Source organism: Euprymna scolopes, chromosome 3, assembly GCF_053919585.1.
Source record: "Euprymna scolopes isolate OS-2025 chromosome 3, ASM5391958v1, whole genome shotgun sequence".
In the NCBI taxonomy this organism is placed as follows: Eukaryota; Metazoa; Mollusca; class Cephalopoda; order Sepiida; family Sepiolidae; genus Euprymna; species Euprymna scolopes.
This window is the reverse complement of record NC_136484.1, coordinates 91,553,890-91,579,540: the sequence shown is the minus strand read 5'-3', so window position 1 is coordinate 91,579,540 and position 25,651 is coordinate 91,553,890. Positions and strand designations below refer to the sequence as shown.

At 34.5% G+C, this 25,651-nt stretch overlaps 1 protein-coding gene and 5 pseudogenes across 1 annotated transcript in view; all 6 read right to left on the bottom strand.

The window, feature by feature from the left end:
- Positions 1-25,651, bottom strand: part of LOC145257514 (pendrin-like) — a 169,312-nt gene that overhangs the window by 31,791 nt on the left and 111,870 nt on the right. Inside the window, exon 9 of the mRNA XM_080115665.1 lies at positions 1,392-1,505. Within this exon, the coding sequence (XP_079971791.1) occupies positions 1,392-1,505 (114 nt within the window). The remainder of the gene's footprint in view (positions 1-1,391; positions 1,506-25,651) is intronic.
- On the bottom strand, positions 3,040-3,173 carry LOC145265027 (U2 spliceosomal RNA; annotated as a pseudogene).
- LOC145265016 (U2 spliceosomal RNA) lies at positions 10,034-10,167 on the bottom strand (annotated as a pseudogene).
- On the bottom strand, positions 11,215-11,348 carry LOC145265005 (U2 spliceosomal RNA; annotated as a pseudogene).
- LOC145264994 (U2 spliceosomal RNA) lies at positions 12,402-12,535 on the bottom strand (annotated as a pseudogene).
- LOC145264983 (U2 spliceosomal RNA) lies at positions 13,602-13,735 on the bottom strand (annotated as a pseudogene).

The following is a 25,651-nucleotide window of genomic DNA, read 5'->3' as shown; positions in this document are numbered from 1 at the left end:
ATGACTTTTCGCACTGACTTAGTCTACAATACATTGGTGTCTATATTTAACTGTAGAGGACCTAATGTTGATTGTATAAAATATTTTTTTATATAATGACTTAAACTAAAGTTACATGCGAAAGTCAAATATAATGGTTTGATTCATTTCGAATTTGCCTGTGTTCTACAATAACCATACTGTTGATTTTATATGCCGGCCTCTTCGAACACTTAGGCTTAAGATGCACTTGTGATGTCAGACTTTATAAAAATGTTAGCTTTGGTCAAAATCTAACTGTTCCGCCTCAGACGGATTTTTTTTTATTATCGATTTTCTATACTTGTCGGGAGTATACCAATACAAAATCTAATGACACTCCCAGACACATAAAGAACATTTGTGTAACATTTTATAAAAATCGCGAAGTTGAAATTAGTACAAATTCCATCGTATTTCAGGTGAAAACATTATTACATAACTTAAAATAAGTTTTGTTGATGTTTTTGTTGATTGTTTGTTTATCCTCCAGCAATGAAAACACAAATCACGTTGACACACTAGTTTTCGTTTAAACAACATTGAGCCTCGTCAGTAGCAGATGGGTGACTATTTGGGAATACCAGACGCGGTATGTAAGAAGATGTCGACACTTCGTTGCAACAACTGCAAAACCTAACGTTGTCATTTTCCGGGCAAATACAGGCAACAAGGTATTGCTTGTGATTTTGATATTCCCATGGAACTTCTTCCTATGGAGAAAGCCGGTTTAACCTGCCTAAGATAAATGCCGCTTCAGTTACAGTTAATAAAAACAATACATTCAAAATCATACATAAATGCATAATAAATTCAGACTCATAACAACGGTCCATATTTAATTGTTTTACTACGAGGGAATCAATGTCTATCAAAGCATAAAGGCAACTCGAGGATAGGAGTTTATCAAAGTCAGGTGGCCGATAAGACACCACTGTGCTGATCTCTAACATTGAAACTTGGGTAGTGTTTATTTATTCATGAGGACGGTTCAACTAGAACTTGTTTACATTAGACTTGATAGTCAGCTGGGAAGAAAGTTAATCCAAATTTCATAGTACGTGAGAAAGACAGTAATTTACACAACTAAAAATATGAGATAGGTTTACATTAACTTTAAGAATTCTTACAAGATCTGTTTGAATAAAATACACAAAAAAAAACTCTTATAAGTTATAAATTCAAGAGTTCAGTTAAAAATAGGCTGGAACATAATTTGGCGAAGATAGGTTGATGAATAACTATATTTTTGTAAACAAAAGAAAAGTGACGCCTGGTAGATAGTTAATTTAATTAAAAATAAAAAAGACTTATATAATCAGTTGTATATACCACGTGGACATTAAAAAAGTAAGACAATAAAAAAAACCTACCTGCGATTTTGCACCGCATCCAACAAGAACACTGCTTCGAGATATGGCACCAGAGGGCGTATAACACCCAAAACAAGACACTGCCATGGTTGTCAATCCATAGGCAAACAACTCCTGAATAAGATAACATTATTTATTTTGCAAAAAAAAAAAAAGAAACATTGTCTGGTACACCACAATTGATATATAAAAGACGTTGCTATTGTAGATTTGCTAAATTTGGAATTCCCGTGAGCCTCATATTTTGATCTCCTTGATCTCACGATTCAGTGTCACATTCCAACAACATGCTTCAATCTTCATATCCCACGATTCTGTGTCCATTTCCAATAATTTTTCCTCTAAACTCCAGATCTAAGGAACCGATGTCCATCTCCCATAATTTGTACTTTAATCTCCAGACCTAACGATTCAGTATCTATTTCACTATCTAGACTCGCCCTTAATCTCCATATCTCATGAGTCAGTGTCCATTCTCCGGAATTATTACTTCAATCTCCACATCTCACAATTCAGTGTTCATTTTCCAAAATGTGTCTTTCAATTTCACGATTCAGTGTCCGTATCCGACATTTACTTCAATCTCCAGATCTAACGATTCAGTGTTCATCTATATATATAAAAGGCAAAAATCGGTGTGTATGTATGTATGTATGTATGTATGTATGTATGTTTGTTTGTAACGCTAAAACTTTTGAAAGACGGAACCAGAGTTGACAAATTTGGTATCATATTGCACCTTGATCACCCGGATGACAAATATCGAAATTTCACGTCAACCGGACCAGTAGAAAGGGGTCAACTGATCGTTTTTCTCCTAGGGGGGCCCCCCAAAAAACCTGTCATTTTAACGTTATTCAATACGTGTCACGTGACGTGACGTCAGCTCAAACTTTTGACAGACACAACCAAAGTTGACAAATTATGTATCATATTGAACCTTGATCACCCGCATGACAAATATCGAAATTCCACACCAAACGGACCATTAAAAGGGGGTGAACTGATCATTTCTCTCCTAGGGGGGCCCCCCAAAAAACCTGTCATTTTAATGTTAATATTACATAATCCAAAAACGCTTAGTCATGTCACGTGACGTGACGTCAACATCCAGTAATGGCGAACAAATGTAAACAAACACTTTGTTTTACCGATACTTTTGTAATTTCTCTTCTGCTTTGTTCTAGAGATTATTAAACTCCATGACAATGTCTCCAACGTATTTAACTGGTTAAAAATAGTATTTATACAAGAGTTTTAACGAAAAATATCAGGAAAAAATGTACAGGAATAAAAAAAAATTCAGCTTTCAAAATATTCGTCGATAAAAAAAACGATCTTTATATTTACGCTAGCCATTTTGTATATTACCACGTGACCTGCTATCTCTTAAACTGGAGGGGGGGGATCCACTTGAATCCAACAAAACCAGTAATTTTTTTTTTCTATTATATATACATCATTTTCTATAAAATTAAGTGTAGACTTTATAATTATAACAAAAAATGTTATTCATACTAAAAAAAAAAACGCTTAGTCATGTCACGTGACGTGACGTCAACATCCACTAATGGCGAACAATTGTACCTATTTACTATGCCTCCCCACGGGACAGAGTTAGACACCAGGGTCGTTTTTTAACGTGGAGAAAAGGTACAAAAATAAAAATTGTCTCAGTCGTGGAGGATTTCTCCTCCACCGAAAGAGAACAAGAAATAGAAGTGCAGCATCTGAAGAACAGATACTACACTTTGATCTTGACCAAAAGGCCAAGAATGCGAACAATTGTAAATAACAACTTTTTTCACAAAACCAACACCGTCTTTCTTTTTTTTCTCTCTCTCACCCACTTACTCTTCCCTCTCTCTCACCCTCTTTCTCTTGACGTCACACCACTGTTAAACTGTGGGGGGGGAACACATTCCCAGGCATTATCTCCTATAGATGCACATTTTATTAGAAATTCAGCTTTCAAAATATTAGACGATAATAAAAATATAAAACCAACACCCTCTTTCTCTTTTCTCTCTCTCTCACCAACTTACTCTTCTCTCTCTCTCACCCTCTTTCTCTTGACCTCCTACTACTGTTAAACTGTGTGTGTGTGGGGGGGGGGAAGAGGCAGCTTGAAAACCAACAAAAACAGTGCACAGTTTCCCAAGCATTTGGGGTGGGAAGGGGGGGAAGAAGCCGAGCGCACAGTTTCGTGTGAGAGAGAGAGAACAATTCTCAACCTATATACTCAACAAATTTTTTATCTACAGATTTGAAAGTTTGTATATAGGGTATTCAGACATATGGAAATATATCTAGCATAATCTATCTATTATATCTATAAAAGTGAAAATGTGTGTGTGTGTGAGGTAGCCAGAGAGAGAGAGAGAGAGAGAGAGAGAGAGAGAGAGAGAGAGACAACAATTCTCAACCTATATATTCAATACATTTTTTATCTACAGATTTGAAAATTTGTATATAGGGTATTCAGACATATGGAAATATATCTAGCATAATCTATCTATTATATCTATAAAAGTGAAAATGTGTGTGTGTGTGTGTGTGTGTGCGTAAGAGAGAGAGAGAACAATTCTCAACCTATATACTCAACGTATTTTTATCTACGGATTTTAAACTTTGTATATAGGGTATTCAGACATATAGAAATATATCTAGCATAATCTATACATTATATCTATAAAAGTGAGAATGTGAGTGTGTGAGAGAGAGAGAACAATTCTCAACCTATATATTCAACAAATTTTTTACCTACAGATTTGAAAATTTGTATATTGGGTATTCAGACATATGGAAATATATCTAGCATAATCGATCTATTATATCTATAAAAGTCAGAATGTTTGCGTGTGGTTGTGTGTGTAAGGTTGCGAGAGAGAGAGAGAGAGAACAATTCTCAACCTATCTATTCAATAAATTTGTTATCTACAGATTTGACCATTTGTATATAGGGTATTCAGACATATGGAAATATATCCAGCATAATCTATCTATTATATCCATAAAAGTGAGAATGTGTGCGTGAGAGAGAGAGAGAGAGAGAGAGAGAGAGAGAGAGAGTAAGTACAATTCTCACCCTATATATTCAACAAATTTTTTATCTACCGATTAGAAAATTTGTATATAGGGTATTCAGACATATGGAAATATATCTAGCATAATCTATCTATTATATCTATAAAAGTGAGAATGTGTGTGAAAGAGAGAGAGAGAAGAGAGAGAGAGAGAACAATTCTCAACCTATATATTCAACTAATTTTTATGTACAGATCTGAAAATTTGTATACAGGGTATTCAGACATATGGAAATATATCTAGCATAATCTATTATATCTATAAAAGGTAGAATGTGTGTGTGTGTGTGTGAGTGAGTGAGTGAGTGAGTGAGTGAGAGAGAGAGAGAGAGAGAGAACAATTCTCAACCTATATACTCAACAAATTTTGTATCTACAGATTTGATAATTTGTATATAGGGTATTCAGACATAAGGAAATATATCTAGCATAATCTATCTATTATATCTATAAAAGTGAGAATGTGTGTGAAAGAGAGAGAGAGAGAGAACAATTCTCAACCTATATATTCAACAAATTCTATCTTTACAGATTTGAAAATTTGTATATAGGGTATTCAGACATTTGGAAATATATCTAGCATAATCTATTATATCTATAAAAGTGAGAATGTGTGTGAAAGAGAGAGAGAAAGAACAATTCTCAACCTATATACTCAACAAATTTTTTATCTACAGATTTAAAAATTTGTATATAGGGTATTCAGACATATAGAAATATATCTAGCATAACCTATCTATTATATCTATAAAATGACCATGTGTGTGTGTGTGAGAGAGAGAGAGAGAGTCAGAGAGAGAGAGAGAACAATTTTCAGCTTGTGTGTGTGTGAGAAAGAGAGAGAGAGAGAAAGAGAGGAAGGAAAATTCTCACCCTATATATTCAACAAATTTTTTATCTACATATTAGAAAATTTGGATATAGGGTATTCAGACGTATGGAAATATATCTAGCATAATCTATCTATTATATCTATAAAAGTGAGAATGTGTGTGTGAGAGAGAGAGAAAGAGAGAGAGAGAGAACAATTCTCAACCTATATATTCAACTAATTTTTTATCTACAGATTTGAAAATGTGTATATTGGGTATTCAGACATATGTAAATATATCTGGCATAATCTATGTATTATATCTATAAAAGTGTGAATGTGAGTGATGGAAAGAGCAAAAAATTCTCAACCTATATAACCTATAAAAGTGAGAATATGTGTGAGAGAGAGAGAGAGAGAGAACAATTCTCAACCTATATATTCCACACATTTTTGGGCACAGATTTGGAAATTTGTATATAGGGTAGGCAGACATATAGAAATATATCTAGCATAATCTATCTATTATATCTATAAAAGTGAGAACTTTTGTGTGTGTGTGTGTGTGTGTGAGAGAGAGAGAGAGAACAATTCTTAACCTACATACTCAACAAATTTTTTACCTACAGTTTAGAAAATTTGTATATAGGGTATTCAGACATATGGAAATATATCTAGCATAATCTATCTATTATAACTACAAAAGTTAGAATGTGTGTGTGAGAGAGAGAGAGAGAACAATTCTAAACCTATATATTCAACAAATTTTTTATCTACAGATTTGAAACTTTGTATATAGGGTATTCAGACATATGGAAATATATCTAGCATAATCTATCTATTTTATCTATAAAAGTGAGAATGCGTGTGTGTGAGATAGCGAGAGAGAGAGAGAGAAAAAGAGAGAGATAAAAATTCTCAACCTATACATTCAACAAATTTTTTATCCACAGATTTGAACATTTGTATATAGGGTGTTCAGACATATAGAAATATATCTAGCATAATCTATCTATTATATGTATAAAAGTGAGAATGTGTGTGTGAGAGAGAGGACAATTGTCAACCTATGTATACAACAAATTTTTTATCTACAGATTTCAAAATTTGTATATTGGGCATTCAGACATATTTCAATATATCTGGCATAATCTGTCTATTATATCTATAAAAGTGAGAATGTGTGTGATAGAGAGAGAGAGAACAATTCTCAACCTATATACTCAACAAATTTTTTATCTACAGATTTGAAAATTTGTATATAGGGTATTCAGACATATGGAAATATATCTAGCATAATCTATTATATCTATAAAAGTGAGAATGTGTGTGTGTGTGAGAGAGAGAGAGAGAGAGAGAGAGAACAATTCTCAACCCATATACTCAACAAATTCTTTATCTACAGATTTTAAAATTTGTATATAGAGTATTCATACAAATAGAAATATATCTAGGATAATCTTTCTATTATATCTATAAAAGTGAGAATGTGTGTGTGTGTGAGCGAGAGAGAGAGAGAGAGAGAGAGAGAACAGTTCTCAACCTATACATTCAACAAATTTTTATATATAGGGTATTCAGAAATATCGAAATATATCTAGCATAATCTATTATATCTTTAAAAGTTAGAATGTGTGTGTGTGAGAGATAGAGAGAACAATTCTCAACCTATGCACTCTACAAATTTTTTATCTACAAATTAGAAAATTTGTATATAGGGTATTCACACATATGGAAATATATCTAGCATAATCTATCTATTATATCTATAAAAGTTAGAATGTGTGTGTGAGGTAGCCAGAGAGAGAGAGAGAGAGTAAGAACAATTTTCAACCTATATATTCAACAAATATTTGATCTACAGATTAGAAAATTTGTATATAGGGTATTCAGACATATGGAAATATATCTAGCATAATCTATCTATTATATCTCTAAAATTGAGAATGTGTGTGTGAGAGAGAGAGAGAGAACAATTTTCAACCTATATACTCAACAAATTTTTTTATCTACAGATTTGAAAATTTGTATATAGGGTATTCAGACATATGGAAATATATCTAGAGTAATCTATCTATTATATCTATAAAAGTGAGAATGCGTGTGTGTGTGAGAGAGAGCGACACAGAACAATTCTCAACCTATATATTCAACAAATTTTTTATGTACAGATCTGAAATATCACATTTGTATAGAAGTAGAAATCTTGATACCTACTCTGATACCTAATAAAAGAAAGGACACTCTTTAGGGCGGATTTTGATTATAACAAGTCACTAATTAGAAATTATAATAAACATTCTAATAATTTAAGAATTTTACTAAAATAAAATTGCATGGTAATCACCCAATTTCTGCCACAAAATTTTGATTGGCAGAACTCATAAACATAAAATATATATTTTCTAATTTCATCTTTTTTTTTTCTTTTTACATAATCTGGTTTGATGTTTTCCCAAATATTCAAATCACTATATTTTGCTGCTTAATATCAAATACAGCAACTGAGTTATTTTTATGCATCAAACAATTACATTTTCTCATTCATCCAAACTAATCACTGAACATCAATTTCATATTTTCTTCACTAAAATATTACTGTGCTTGATGTCATCAAGTGGAGCGGATCATTTTTTTTTCATTTGTTCACACATTTTTCCAATTTATATATATTTTAAAGATTCTTAGCCTATGTCATTGCATACCAATCTGTTTATTAAAAGTTAAGGTTCACTGTAAACACATATGTTACACCAAAATAAAAACGCTTCAGATAATGTCTTGATATTCAATTCAGTTTCTCACATGACATCTTATGAAGTTAGTAGAAATGTTACAGACTTTTGAATCTCAAACACTTTCAATACTGTGCACTGATATTTTCTTTTTTGCAATATAAGCACATTCCTGATTTTTTTTACAAACGTTAAAAACTTTCACATTGTGTAGCAATATACTGAAACAATTATAAAAATATTTGTTTTTATTTTGAATGATGCAGGGCATCTGAAGAGAGATTTTTCTAACAAAATGAAAGTATAATTTTTAGCAATAGGTATCTAGGAAAAGGCCACTACATATGTTATAAATTCCAAATTTCCACAACCTGGCAAATACTGGTACACGCTAGCAAATTTAGATTTGTAATTACAGAATATGATTCTAATTTTTTTCTTTGCTCTTTATTCTAACACTACACTAAGTTTACTGTTTTATTTCGCTACAGTTGATATTGTGTAGAACAATAAGAAAATCATAGTGAACAATGCATTCAACAAAATTTCACACACATTTCTAGATACCTATATCTAATAAGTTCAAAAGAAAGGACACACTTAGGGAGGTATTTTGGTGGTCAAGTCACTAAATAGAGATTAGCTGGTTTCCCGGCATAGCCCAAGATGTAATAAAGATTGACTGAAATACATGTTCTAGCTGGTTTCTAGGCGTTGCCAGGGATGTAATATAGACACATTATGTTGTATATTACCTGTTCTCTTCTCCCTAAGGTAAAACAATTTCATGTACATGCTGTAAATTACCTACACTAGGGATAAAACATGAACAATACCAGTCCTAGGGTAGATAAAACAAATAATACATAGAGATGAAAGATTCCTCTCCCCTAAGAATAAAACATATATTCAATATCTGCTTTTGTTTTTTCATTGTTTATACGGTCCCGAGCAACGCCGGGTAGCCCTGCTAGTCTTCTATATATATAAAAGGCAAAAATCGGTGTGTATGTATGTATGTATGTATGTATGTATGTATGTTTGTTTGTAACGCTAAAACTTTTGAAAGACGGAACCAGAGTTGACAAATTTGGTATCATATTGCACCTTGATCACCTGGATGACAAATATCGAAATTTCACGTCAAACGGACCAGTAGAAAGGGGTCAACTGATCGTTTTTCTCCTAGGGGGGCCCCCCAAAAAACCTGTCATTTTAACGTTATTCAATACGTGTCACGTGACGTGACGTCAGCTCAAACTTTTGACAGACACAACCAAAGTTGACAAATTATGTATCATATTGAACCTTGATCACCCGCATGACAAATATCGAAATTCCACACCAAACGGACCATTAAAAGGGGGTGAACTGATCATTTCTCTCCTAGGGGGGCCCCCAAAAAAACCTGTCATTTTAATGTTAATATTACATAATCCAAAAACGCTTAGTCATGTCACGTGACGTGACGTCAACATCCAGTAATGGCGAACAAATGTAAACAAACACTTTGTTTTACCGATACTTTTGTAATTTCTCTTCTGCTTTGTTCTAGAGATTATTAAACTCCATGAAAATGTCTCCAACGTATTTAACTGGTTAAAAATAGTATTTATACAAGAGTTTTAACGAAAAATATCAGGAAAAAATGTACAGGAATAAAAAAAAATTCAGCTTTCAAAATATTCGTCGATAAAAAAACCGATCTTTATATTTACGCTAGCCATTTTGTATATTACCACGTGACCTGCTATCTCTTAAACTGGAGGGGGGGATCCACTTGAATCCAACAAAACCAGTAATTTTTTTTTTCTATTATATATACAGCATTTTCTATAAAATTAAGTGTAGACTTTAAAACAAAAAATGTTATTCATACTAAAAAAAAAAAACGCTTAGTCATGTCACGTGACGTGACGTCAACATCCACTAATGGCGAACAATTGTACCTATTTACTATGCCTCCCCACGGGACAGAGTTAGACACCAGGGTCGTTTTTTAACGTGGAGAAAAGGTACAAAAATAAAAATTGTCTCAGTCGTGGAGGATTTCTCCTCCACCGAAAGAGAACAAGAAATAGAAGTGCAGCATCTGAAGAACAGATACTACACTTTGATCTTGACCAAAAGGCCAAGAATGCGAACAATTGTAAATAACAACTTTTTTCACAAAACCAACACCGTCTTTCTTTTTTTTCTCTCTCTTTCTCTCTCTCACCCACTTACTCTTCCCTCTCTCTCACCCTCTTTCTCTTGACGTCACACCACTGTTAAACTGTGGGGGGGGGGAACACATTCCCAGGCATTATCTCCTATAGATGCACATTTTATTAGAAATTCAGCTTTCAAAATATTAGACGATAATAAAAATATAAAACCAACACCCTCTTTCTCTTTTCTCTCTCTCTCACCAACTTACTCTTCTCTCTCTCTCACCCTCTTTCTCTTGACCTCCTACTACTGTTAAACTGTGTGTGTGGGGGGGGGAAGAGGCAGCTTGAAAACCAACAAAAACAGTGCACAGTTTCCCAAGCATTTGGGGTGGGAAGGGGGGGAAGAAGCCGAGCGCACAGTTTCGTGTGAGAGAGAGAGAACAATTCTCAACCTATATACTCAACAAATTTTTTATCTACAGATTTGCAAGTTTGTATATAGGGTATTCAGACATATGGAAATATATCTAGCATAATCTATCTATTATATCTATAAAAGTGAAAATGTGTGTGTGTGTGAGGTAGCCAGAGAGAGAGAGAGAGAGAGAGAGAGAGAGAGAGAGAGACAACAATTCTCAACCTATATATTCAATACATTTTTTATCTACAGATTTGAAAATTTGTATATAGGGTATTCAGACATATGGAAATATATCTAGCATAATCTATCTATTATATCTATAAAAGTGAAAATGTGTGTGTGTGTGTGTGTGTGTGTGTGTGTGTGTGTGCGTAAGAGAGAGAGAGGACAATTCTCAACCTATATACTCAACGTATTTTTATCTACGGATTTTAAACTTTGTATATAGGGTATTCAGACATTTAAAACAAAAAATGTTATTCATACTAAAAAAAAAAAACGCTTAGTCATGTCACGTGACGTGACGTCAACATCCACTAATGGCGAACAATTGTACCTATTTACTATGCCTCCCCACGGGACAGAGTTAGACACCAGGGTCGTTTTTTAACGTGGAGAAAAGGTACAAAAATAAAAATTGTCTCAGTCGTGGAGGATTTCTCCTCCACCGAAAGAGAACAAGAAATAGAAGTGCAGCATCTGAAGAACAGATACTACACTTTGATCTTGACCAAAAGGCCAAGAATGCGAACAATTGTAAATAACAACTTTTTTCACAAAACCAACACCGTCTTTCTTTTTTTTCTCTCTCTTTCTCTCTCTCACCCACTTACTCTTCCCTCTCTCTCACCCTCTTTCTCTTGACGTCACACCACTGTTAAACTGTGGGGGGGGGGGAACACATTCCCAGGCATTATCTCCTATAGATGCACATTTTATTAGAAATTCAGCTTTCAAAATATTAGACGATAATAAAAATATAAAACCAACACCCTCTTTCTCTTTTCTCTCTCTCTCACCAACTTACTCTTCTCTCTCTCTCACCCTCTTTCTCTTGACCTCCTACTACTGTTAAACTGTGTGTGTGGGGGGGGAAGAGGCAGCTTGAAAACCAACAAAAACAGTGCACAGTTTCCCAAGCATTTGGGGTGGGAAGGGGGGGAAGAAGCCGAGCGCACAGTTTCGTGTGAGAGAGAGAGAACAATTCTCAACCTATATACTCAACAAATTTTTTATCTACAGATTTGCAAGTTTGTATATAGGGTATTCAGACATATGGAAATATATCTAGCATAATCTATCTATTATATCTATAAAAGTGAAAATGTGTGTGTGTGTGAGGTAGCCAGAGAGAGAGAGAGAGAGAGAGAGAGAGAGAGAGAGAGAGAGAGAGACAACAATTCTCAACCTATATATTCAATACATTTTTTATCTACAGATTTAAAAATTTGTATATAGGGTATTCAGACATATGGAAATATATCTAGCATAATCTATCTATTATATCTATAAAAGTGAAAATGTGTGTGTGTGTGTGTGTGTGTGTGTGTGTGTGTGCGTAAGAGAGAGAGAGGACAATTCTCAACCTATATACTCAACGTATTTTTATCTACGGATTTTAAACTTTGTATATAGGGTATTCAGACATTTAAAACAAAAAATGTTATTCATACTAAAAAAAAAAAACGCTTAGTCATGTCACGTGACGTGACGTCAACATCCACTAATGGCGAACAATTGTACCTATTTACTATGCCTCCCCACGGGACAGAGTTAGACACCAGGGTCGTTTTTTAACGTGGAGAAAAGGTACAAAAATAAAAATTGTCTCAGTCGTGGAGGATTTCTCCTCCACCGAAAGAGAACAAGAAATAGAAGTGCAGCATCTGAAGAACAGATACTACACTTTGATCTTGACCAAAAGGCCAAGAATGCGAACAATTGTAAATAACAACTTTTTTCACAAAACCAACACCGTCTTTCTTTTTTTTCTCTCTCTTTCTCTCTCTCACCCACTTACTCTTCCCTCTCTCTCACCCTCTTTCTCTTGACGTCACACCACTGTTAAACTGTGGGGGGGGGAACACATTCCCAGGCATTATCTCCTATAGATGCACATTTTATTAGAAATTCAGCTTTCAAAATATTAGACGATAATAAAAATATAAAACCAACACCCTCTTTCTCTTTTCTCTCTCTCTCACCAACTTACTCTTCTCTCTCTCTCACCCTCTTTCTCTTGACCTCCTACTACTGTTAAACTGTGTGTGTGGGGGGGGGGAGAGGCAGCTTGAAAACCAACAAAAACAGTGCACAGTTTCCCAAGCATTTGGGGTGGGAAGGGGGGGAAGAAGCCGAGCGCACAGTTTCGTGTGAGAGAGAGAGAACAATTCTCAACCTATATACTCAACAAATTTTTTATCTACAGATTTGCAAGTTTGTATATAGGGTATTCAGACATATGGAAATATATCTAGCATAATCTATCTATTATATCTATAAAAGTGAAAATGTGTGTGTGTGTGAGGTAGCCAGAGAGAGAGAGAGAGAGAGAGAGAGAGAGAGAGAGAGAGAGAGAGAGAGACAACAATTCTCAACCTATATATTCAATACATTTTTTATCTACAGATTTGAAAATTTGTATATAGGGTATTCAGACATATGGAAATATATCTAGCATAATCTATCTATTATATCTATAAAAGTGAAAATGTGTGTGTGTGTGTGTGTGTGTGTGTGTGTGTGTGTGTGTGTGTGCGTAAGAGAGAGAGAGGACAATTCTCAACCTATATACTCAACGTATTTTTATCTACGGATTTTAAACTTTGTATATAGGGTATTCAGACATTTAAAACAAAAAATGTTATTCATACTAAAAAAAAAAAACGCTTAGTCATGTCACGTGACGTGACGTCAACATCCACTAATGGCGAACAATTGTACCTATTTACTATGCCTCCCCACGGGACAGAGTTAGACACCAGGGTCGTTTTTTAACGTGGAGAAAAGGTACAAAAATAAAAATTGTCTCAGTCGTGGAGGATTTCTCCTCCACCGAAAGAGAACAAGAAATAGAAGTGCAGCATCTGAAGAACAGATACTACACTTTGATCTTGACCAAAAGGCCAAGAATGCGAACAATTGTAAATAACAACTTTTTTCACAAAACCAACACCGTCTTTCTTTTTTTTCTCTCTCTTTCTCTCTCTCACCCACTTACTCTTCCCTCTCTCTCACCCTCTTTCTCTTGACGTCACACCACTGTTAAACTGTGGGGGGGGGAACACATTCCCAGGCATTATCTCCTATAGATGCACATTTTATTAGAAATTCAGCTTTCAAAATATTAGACGATAATAAAAATATAAAACCAACACCCTCTTTCTCTTTTCTCTCTCTCTCACCAACTTACTCTTCTCTCTCTCTCACCCTCTTTCTCTTGACCTCCTACTACTGTTAAACTGTGTGTGTGGGGGGGGGAGAGGCAGCTTGAAAACCAACAAAAACAGTGCACAGTTTCCCAAGCATTTGGGGTGGGAAGGGGGGGAAGAAGCCGAGCGCACAGTTTCGTGTGAGAGAGAGAGAACAATTCTCAACCTATATACTCAACAAATTTTTTATCTACAGATTTGCAAGTTTGTATATAGGGTATTCAGACATATGGAAATATATCTAGCATAATCTATCTATTATATCTATAAAAGTGAAAATGTGTGTGTGTGTGAGGTAGCCAGAGAGAGAGAGAGAGAGAGAGAGAGAGAGAGAGAGAGAGAGAGAGAGACAACAATTCTCAACCTATATATTAAATACATTTTTTATCTACAGATTTGAAAATTTGTATATAGGGTATTCAGACATATGGAAATATATCTAGCATAATCTATCTATTATATCTATAAAAGTGAAAATGTGTGTGTGTGTGTGTGTGTGTGTGTGTGTGTGTGTGTGTGTGTGCGTAAGAGAGAGAGAGGACAATTCTCAACCTATATACTCAACGTATTTTTATCTACGGATTTTAAACTTTGTATATAGGGTATTCAGACATATAGAAATATATCTAGCATAATCTATACATTATATCTATAAAAGTGAGAATGTGAGTGTGTGAGAGAGAGAGAACAATTCTCAACCTATATATTCAACAAATTTTTTACCTACAGATTTGAAAATTTGTATATTGGGTATTCAGACATATGGAAATATATCTAGCATAATCGATCTATTATATCTATAAAAGTCAGAATGTTTGCGTGTGGTTGTGTGTGTAAGGTTGCGAGAGAGAGAGAGAGAGAGAACAATTCTCAACCTATCTATTCAATAAATTTGTTATCTACAGATTTGACCATTTGTATATAGGGTATTCAGACATATGGAAATATATCCAGCATAATCTATCTATTATATCCATAAAAGTGAGAATGTGTGCGTGAGAGAGAGAGAGAGAGAGAGAGTAAGTACAATTCTCACCCTATATATTCAACATATTTTTTATCTACCGATTAGAAAATTTGTATATAGGGTATTCAGACATATGGAAATATATCTAGCATAATCTATCTATTATATCTAGAAAAGTGAGAATGTGTGTGAAAGAGAGAGAGAGAGAAGAGAGAGAGAGAACAATTCTCAACCTATATATTCAACTAATTTTTATGTACAGATCTGAAAATTTGTATACAGGGTATTCAGACATATGGAAATATATCTAGCATAATCTATTATATCTATAAAAGGTAGAATGTGTGTGTGTGTGTGTGTGAGTGAGTGAGTGAGTGAGTGAGAGAGAGAGGGAGAGATCAATTCTCAACCTATATACTCAACAAATTTTGTATCTACAGATTTGATAATTTGTATATAGGGTATTCAGACATAAGGAAATATATCTAGCATAATCTATCTATTATATCTATAAAAGTGAGAATGTGTGTGAAAGAGAGAGAGAGAGAACAATTCTCAACCTATATATTCAACAAATTCTATCTTTACAGATTTGAAAATTTGTATATAGGGTATTCAGACATTTGGAAATATATCTAGCATAATCTATTATATCTATAAAAGTGAGAATGTGTGTGTGAGAGAGAGAGAAAGAACAATTCTCAACCTATATACTCAACAAATTTTTTATCTACAGATTTAAAAATTTGTATATAGGGTATTCAGACATATAGAAATATATCTAGCATAACCTATCTATTATATCTATAAAATGACCATGTGTGTGTGTGTGAGAGAGAGAGAGAGAGTCAGAGAGAGAGAGAGAACAATTTTCAGCTTGTGTGTGTGTGAGAAAGAGAGAGAGAGAAAGAGAGGAAGGAAAATTCTCACCCTATATATTCAACAAATTTTTTATCTACATATTAGAAAATTTGGATATAGGGTATTCAAACGTATGGAAATATATCTAGCATAATCTATCTATTATATCTATAAAAGTGAGAATGTGTGTGTGAGAGAGAGAGAAAGAGAGAGAGAGAGAACAATTCTCAACCTATATATTCAACTAATTTTTTATCTACAGATTTGAAAATGTGTATATTGGGTATTCAGACATATGTAAATATATCTGGCATAATCTATGTATTATATCTATAAAAGTGTGAATGTGAGTGATGGAAAGAGCAAAAAATTCTCAACCTATATAACCTATAAAAGTGAGAATATGTGTGAGAGAGAGAGAGAGAGAGAGAACAATTCTCAACCTATATATTCCACACATTTTTGGGCACAGATTTGGAAATTTGTATATAGGGTAGGCAGACATATAGAAATATATCTAGCATAATCTATCTATTATATCTATAAAAGTGAGAACTTGTGTGTGTGTGTGTGTGTGAGAGAGAGAGAGAGCAATTCTTAACCTACATACTCAACAAATTTTTTACCTACAGTTTAGAAAATTTGTATATAGGGTATTCAGACATATAGAAATATATCTAGCATAATCTATCTATTATAACTACAAAAGTTAGAATGTGTGTGTGAGAGAGAGAGAGAGAACAATTCTAAACCTATATATTCAACAAATTTTTTATCTACAGATTTGAAACTTTGTATATAGGGTATTCAGACATATGGAAATATATCTAGCATAATCTATCTATTTTATCTATAAAAGTGAGAATGCGTGTGTGTGAGATAGCGAGAGAGAGAGAGAGAAAAAGAGAGAGATAAAAATTCTCAACCTATACATTCAACAAATTTTTTATCCACAGATTTGAACATTTGTATATAGGGTGTTCAGACATATAGAAATATATCTAGCATAATCTATCTATTATATGTATAAAAGTGAGAATGTGTGTGTGTGTGTGAGAGAGAGGACAATTGTCAACCTATGTATACAACAAATTTTTTATCTACAGATTTCAAAATTTGTATATTGGGCATTCAGACATATTTCAATATATCTGGCATAATCTGTCTATTATATCTATAAAAGTGAGAATGTGTGTGATAGAGAGAGAGAGAACAATTCTCAACCTATATACTCAACAAATTTTTTATCTACAGATTTGAAAATTTGTATATAGGGTATTCAGACATATGGAAATATATCTAGCATAATCTATTATATCTATAAAAGTGAGAATGTGTGTGTGTGTGTGAGAGAGAGAGAGAGAGAGAGAACAATTCTCAACCCATATACTCAACAAATTCTTTATCTACAGATTTTAAAATTTGTATATAGAGTATTCATACAAATAGAAATATATCTAGGATAATCTTTCTATTATATCTATAAAAGTGAGAATGTGTGTGTGTGTGAGCGAGAGAGAGAGAGAGAGAGAGAGAGAGAACAGTTCTCAACCTATACATTCAACAAATTTTTATATATAGGGTATTCAGAAATATCGAAATATATCTAGCATAATCTATTATATCTTTAAAAGTTAGAATGTGTGTGTGTGAGAGATAGAGAGAACAATTCTCAACCTATGCACTCTACAAATTTTTTATCTACAAATTAGAAAATTTGTATATAGGGTATTCACACATATGGAAATATATCTAGCATAATCTATCTATTATATCTATAAAAGTTAGAATGTGTGTGTGAGGTAGCCAGAGAGAGAGAGAGAGAGAGTAAGAACAATTTTCAACCTATATATTCAACAAATATTTGATCTACAGATTAGAAAATTTGTATATAGGGTATTCAGACATATGGAAATATATCTAGCATAATCTATCTATTATATCTCTAAAATTGAGAATGTGTGTGTGAGAGAGAGAGAGAGAGAACAATTTTCAACCTATATACTCAACAAATTTTTTTATCTACAGATTTGAAAATTTGTATATAGGGTATTCAGACATATGGAAATATATCTAGAGTAATCTATCTATTATATCTATAAAAGTGAGAATGCGTGTGTGTGTGAGAGAGAGCGACACAGAACAATTCTCAACCTATATATTCAACAAATTTTTTATGTACAGATCTGAAATATCACATTTGTATAGAAGTAGAAATCTTGATACCTACTCTGATACCTAATAAAAGAAAGGACACTCTTTAGGGCGGATTTTGATTATAACAAGTCACTAATTAGAAATTATAATAAACATTCTAATAATTTAAGAATTTTACCAAAATAAAATTGCATGGTAATCACCCAATTTCTGCCACAAAATTTTGATTGGCAGAACTCATAAACATAAAATATATATTTTCTAATTTCATCTTTTTTTTTTCTTTTTACATAATCTGGTTTGATGTTTTCCCAAATATTCAAATCACTATATTTTGCTGCTTAATATCAAATACAGCAACTGAGTTATTTTTATGCATCAAACAATTACATTTTCTCATTCATCCAAACTAATCACTGAACATCAATTTCATATTTTCTTCACTAAAATATTACTGTGCTTGATGTCATCAAGTGGAGCGGATCATTTTTTTTTCATTTGTTCACACATTTTTCCAATTTATATATATTTTAAAGATTCTTAGCCTATGTCATTGCATACCAATCTGTTTATTAAAAGTTAAGGTTCACTGTAAACACATATGTTACACCAAAATAAAAACGCTTCAGATAATGTCTTGATATTCAATTCAGTTTCTCACATGACATCTTATGAAGTTAGTAGAAATGTTACAGACTTTTGAATCTCAAACACTTTCAATACTGTGCACTGATATTTTCTTTTTTGCAATATAAGCACATTCATGATTTTTTTTACAAACGTTAAAAACTTTCACATTGTGTAGCAATATACTGAAACAATTATAAAAATATTTGTTTTTATTTTGAATGATGCAGGGCATCTGAAGAGAGATTTTTCTAACAAAATGAAAGTATAATTTTTAGCAATAGGTATCTAGGAAAAGGCCACTACATATGTTATAAGTTCCAAATTTCCACAACCTGGCAAATACTGGTACATGCTAGCAAATTTAGATTTGCAATTACAAAATATGATTCTAATTTTTTCCTTTGCTCTTTATTCTAACACTACACTAAGTTTACTGTGTTATTTCGCTACAGTTGATATTGTGTAGAACAATAAGAAAATCATAGTGAACAATGCATTCAACAAAATTTCACACACATTTCTAGATACCTATATCTAATAAGTTCAAAAGAAAGGACACACTTAGGGAGGTATTTTTGTGGTCAAGTCACTAAAAAGAGATTAGCTGGTTTCCCGGCATAGCCCAGGATATAATAAAGATTGACTGAAATACATGTTCTAGCTGGTTTCTAGGCGTTGCCAGGGATGTAATATAGACACATTATGTTGTATATTACCTGTTCTCTTCTCCCTAAGGTAAAACAATTTCATATACATGCTGTAAATTACCTATGCTAGGGATAAAACATGAACAATATCAGTCCTAGGGTAGATAAAACAAATAATACATAGAGATGAAAGATTCCTCTCCCCTAAGAATCAAACATATGTTCAATATCTGCTTTTGTTTTTTCATTGTTTATACGGTCCCGAGCAACGCCGGGTAGCCCTGCTAGTCTTCTATATATATAAAAGGCAAAAATCGGTGTGTATGTATGTATGTATGTATGTTTGTTTGTAACGCTAAAACTTTTGAAAGACGGAACCAGAGTTGACAAATTTGGTATCATATTGCACCTTGATCACCCGGATGACAAATATCGAAATTTCACGTCAAACGGACCAGTAGAAAGGGGTCAACTGATCGTTTTTCTCCTAGGGGGGCCCCCCAAAAAACCTGTCATTTTAACGTTATTCAATACGTGTCACGTGACGTGACGTCAGCTCAAACTTTTGACAGACACAACCAAAGTTGACAAATTATGTATCATATTGCACCTTGATCACCCGCATGACAAATATCAAAATTTCACGTCAAACGGACAATTACAAGGGGGTGAACTTATCATTTTTCTCCCAGGGGGGGGCCCCAAAAATCCTGTCATTATAACGTTATTCATTAAGTGTCACGTGACGTGACGTCAGCTCAGTAAAATGTCGGCTGCAGCTGAGGTACGTTAAAACTGCCTTCGGAGGAGAAATTGATACTATAACACAGTTAAATATTAGTTTTCGACTCGAACCGTTATTACCAACGTAATTATCGCACTCCAAAAATAAAAAAAAAACCAAAATTACACGAAAATTGACGTAGGGAAAATGTTTTTATTTTTGCTCGAAGTTTTTTGCCGGCGAAGATGACTTTGCTCTTTGTAATTTACATGTAAACAAAGATTAGCCATTTTGTTTATACATTCTAACTCTGTTAACTTGAAGGGGGAGGGGGGGGGGTATCAGTATCAGGCCGCTTATGTAAACGAAAATTAGGTCGCTTGCACATTTTCCACTTTCTCTCTCTCTCTCTCGCCCTCTTTCTCTCTCTCTCTCTCTCTCTTTCGCCGTCTTTCTCTCTCTCTCTCTCTCTCTCTCTCGCCGTCTTTCTCTCTCTCTCTCGCCGTCTTTCTCTCTCTCTCTCACTCTCTTCTATCTCTACACCTTTCCTAACTCTCTATCACCATATTTCTCTCTCTCTCTCTCACTCTCTTCTCTCTCTCTCTCTCTCTCTAGACCTCTTTCTCTTCTCTTTCTCACTCTCACCCTCTTTATCTACTCTCTCTCTCACCCTCTTTCCCTTCTCTTATCTTCTCTCTCTCTCTCGCCCTGTTTCTCTTCTCTCTAAAGACGGCGAGAGAGAGAGAGAGAGAGAAGGGAAAGAGGGTGAGAGAGAGAGTAGATAAAGAGGGTGAGAGAGAGAAAGAGAAGAGAAAAAGGTCTAGAGAGAGAGAGAGAGAAGAGAGTGAGAGAGAGAGAGGATCAACTCGACTCACCATATTTCTCTCTCTCTCTCTCACTCTCTTCTCTCTCTCTCTCTAGACCTTTTTCTCTTCTCTTTCTCTCTCTCACCCTCTTTATCTACTCTCTCTCTCACCCTCTTTCCCTTCTCTCTCTCTCTCTCTCTCTCTCTCTCTCGCCGTCTTTCTCTCTCTCTCTCTCGCCGTCTTTCTCTCTCTCTCTCGCCGTCTTTCTCTCTCTCTCTCACTCTCTTCTATCTCTACACCTTTCCTAACTCTCTCTATCACCATATTTCTCTCTCTCTGGAAGGGGGGTGGCTATCAGTATGAGGCCGCTTAAATACACGAAAATTACTTTTATACGAGTTTGTTTTCTTATGAATGGAACCGCTTTTGTAGGGGGGAGGGGGGAGGAGGCAATGTGCACAGTCTCCCAAGCATTACCTACTATAAAAAAAGATGCACATTTACCCTCTTCTCTCACCCTCTTTCTCTCTCTCTCTCTTTCTCTTCTCTCTCTCACTCTCTTTCTCTATCACCCTCTTCTCTCTCTCTCTTTCTCTTCTCTCTCTCATCCTCTTTCTCTCTCTCTCACCCTCTTCTCTCTCTCTACCTTTTTCTCTTCTCTCTCGCACCCTCTTCTCTCTCTCTCACCCGCTTCTCTCTCTCTACCTCTTTCTCTTCTCTCTCGCACCCTCTTCTCTCTCTCTCACCCGCTTCTCTCTCTCTACCTCTTTCTCTTATCTCTCTCTCTCTCTCAACCTCTTCTCTCTCTCTCTCTTACCCTCTTCTCTCTCTCACTCTCTGTGTACACCTTTTTCTCTTCTCTCTCTCTCTGACCCTCTTTCTCTCTCTCTCACCCTCTTTTTCTGCTCTCTCTCACCCTTCTCTCTCTCTCTCTCTCTACCTCTTTCTCTTCTCTATCACCCTCTTTCCCTGCTCTCTCTCACCTTCATCTCTCTCTCTCTACCTATTTCTCTTCTCTCTCTCTCTCCCTCTGCTCTCTCTCACCCTCTTCTTTCTCCCTCACCCTCTTCTCTCTCTCTCTCTCTCTACCTCTTTCTCTTATCTCTCTCTCTCACTACCCCTCTCTCTCTCTCTCTGTCTTACCCTCTTCTCTCTCTCTCTACCTCTTTCTCTTATCTCTCTCTCTCACTACCTATCTCTCTCTCACCCTCTTCTCTCTCTCACCCTCTTTCTCTCTTACCCTCTTCTCTCTCTACCTCTTTCACTTCTCTCACCCTCTTTCTCTCTCACCCTCTTTCTCTGCTCTCTCTCACCCTCTTCTCTGCTCTCTCTCACCCTCTTCTCTCTCTACCTCTTTCTCTTCTCTCTCTCACCCTCTTCTCTCTCTCTTACCCTTTTTCTCTTCTCTTCTCTTTTCTCTCTCTCTCGCCGTCTTTCTTTTCTCTCTCTCTCACCCTCTTTCTCTTCTCTCTCTCTCTTTCACCCTCATTCTCAACTCACTCTTACCCTCTTCTCTCTCCCTGTCTACCTCTTTCTCTTCTCTCTCTCTCACCCCCTTTCTCTTCTCTCTCTCACACCGTCTTTCTCTTCTCTCTCTCTCTCCCCTCATTCTCTTCTGTCTCTCTCTCGCCCTCTTTATCTTCTCTCTCTCTCACCCCGTTTCTCTTCTCTCTATATTAGCACTTATCAAGGTCAATAGGCAACTCGAGGATGACAGTTCAAAAGGTCACAGTAGTCAAATTTGGGAAAGAGGATGGAACAACTTTAACGGGAGCATGAGTTATTCAGCGACACCAACCTATTTTGTAATATATATATATATATATATATATATATATTGTACAAACTATATATTACCACTTATCAAGGCCTATAGGCCACTCGAGGATGAGAGTTTAAAAGTGCACAGCGATGAGTTATTCAGCGACTCCAACCTATTTTGTTATATATATATTTATATCTATATTTACTAAAAAATATATATTACCACTTATCAAGGCCCATAGGCTACTCGAGGATGAGAGTTGAAAAGTGGACAGTAGTCAAATTCGGGAAAGAGGATGGAACCTCTTTAACGGGAGGATGAGTTATTCAGCCACTCCAACCTATTTTGTTATATATATATATATATATATATATATATATATATATATATTTTTTTTTTTTGTACAAACTATATATTACCACTTATCAAGGCCCAGAGGCCACACGAGGATGAGAGTTTAAAAGTGCACAGTAGTCAAATTTGGGAAAGAGGATTTAATCGCTTTAATAGGAGGATGAATTATTCAGCGACTCACACCTGTTTTGGTATATATATATATATATTTATAAAAAAATATGTATTACCACTTATCAAGGCCCATAGGCCACTCGAGGATGAGAGTTAAAAAGTCCACAGTAGTCAAATTTGGGAAAGAGGATGGAACCGCTTTAACAGGAGGATGAGTTATTCAGCAACTCCAACCTATTTTGTTATATATATATATATATATATATATATATATATATATATATTTTTCATAAAATATGTATTACCACTTATCAAGGCCCATAGTCCAGTCGAGGACGAGAGTTGAAAAGTGCACAGTAGTCAAATTGGGGAAAGAGGATGGAACCGCTTTAACGGGAGGATGAGTTATTCAGCGACTCCAACCTATTTTGTTATTTTGTAAAAAATATATATGACCACATATCAAGGCCCAGAGGCCACTCGAGGATAAGAGTTGAAAAGTGCACAGTAGTCAAATTCGGGAAATTTGTTATATATCTATTTTTTTGTTACTTAGGCATTTCCACTTATCAAGGCCCAGATACATCTCGAGGATAAGAGTTAAATGTGCACAGTAGTCAATTGGACAATAAGGCCCAGAGGCCACCCGAGGATAAGGGTTGAAAATGGCAGTAGTTAATTGGACAACATAGTAATACTTAGTAATGGAAAGTCGGGAAATTTGTTATATATATATTTATATTTTGTTTATATAGGCATTACCACTTATCAAGGCCCAGAGGCCACTAGAGGATAAGTGTTGAAAAGTGCAGTAGTCAATTGGACAAAATATAGTAATTGTTAGTAATGGAAATTCAGTAAATTTGTTATATATATATTAATATTTTGTTAAATACGCATTACCACTTATCAAAGCCCACAGGCCACTCGAGGATAAGGATTGAAAAGTGCACCGTAGTAGTCGGTTGTAATGGAAATGCGGGATATTTGTAATATACCTATTTTTTGTTACTTAGGCACAACCACTTATTAAGGCCCAGAGGCCACTCGATGGTATTACCACTTATCAAGGCCCAGAGGCCACTCGAGGATAAGCGTTTAAAAGTGCAGTAGTCAATTGGACAATATAGTAATCGTTAGTAATGGAAATTCAGTAAATTTGTTATATATATGTATATTTTGTTACATACGCATTACCATTTATCAAGGCCCAGAGGCCACTCGAGGATAAGGATTGAAAAGTGCACAGTAGTCAATTGGACAATATAGTAATCGTTAGTAATGGAAATTCAGTAAATTTGTTATATACCTATTTTTTGTTACTTAGTCATTTCCACTTATCAAGGCCCAGAGGCCACTCGAGCATAAGAGTTAAAAAGTCCACAGTAGTCAATTGGACAATAAGGCCCAGAGGCCACCCGAGGATAAGGGTTAAAAAGTGCAGTAGTCAATTGGTCAATATAGTAATCGTTAGTAATTACTACTTCTCAAGGCCCAGAGGCCACTCGAGGATAAGGGTTGAAAAGCGCAGTAGTCAATTGGACAATACAGTAATCGTTAGTAATGGAAATTCAGTAAATTTGTTATATATATATATATTTATATTTTGCTAAATACGCATTACTACTTATCAAGGCCCAGACGCCACTCGAGGATAAGGGTTGAAAATATTCAACAAATTTTTTATCTACAGATTAGAAAATTTGTATATAGGGTATCCAGACATATGGAATATATCTAGCATAATCTATCTATTATATCTATAAAAGTCAGAATGTTTGTGTGTGTGGGTGTGTGTGAGGTAGAGAGAGAGAGAGAGAGAACAATTCTTAACCTATATATTCAACAAATTTTTTATCTACAGATTTTAAATTTGTTATAAAGGGTATTCATACATATGGAAATATATCTAGCATAATCTATCTATTATATCTACAAAAGTGAAAATGTGTGTGTCTGTGAGAGAGAGAGCAATTCTCAACCTATATACTCAACAAATTTTTTATCTACAGATTAGATAATTTGTATATAGGGTATTCAGACATATGGAAATATATCTAGCATAATCTATCTATTATATCTATAAAAGTGAGAATGTTTGCGTGTGTGTGTGTGTGTGAGGTAGCAAGAGAGAGAGAGACAGAGCGAGAGAACAATTCTCAACCTATATATTCAACAAATTTTTTATCTACAGATTTGAAAATTGGTATATAAGGTATTCAGACATATGGAAATATATCTAGCATAATCTATCTATTATGTCTATAAAAGTGAGAATATGTCTGTGTGTGAGAGAGAGAGAGAGAGTAAGAACAATTCTCACCCTTTATATTCAACAAATTTTTATCTACAGATTAGAAAATTTTTATATAGTGTATTCAGACATATGGAAATATATCTAGCATAATCTATCTATTATATCTATAAAAGTGAGCATGTGTGAGAGGAGAGAGAGAGAGAGAGAACAATTCTCAACCTATATACTCAACAAATTTTTTATCTACAGATTTGAAAATTTGTATATAGATTATTCAGTATATGGAAATATATCTAGCATAATTTATCTATTATATCTATAAAAGTGAGAATGTGTGGGTG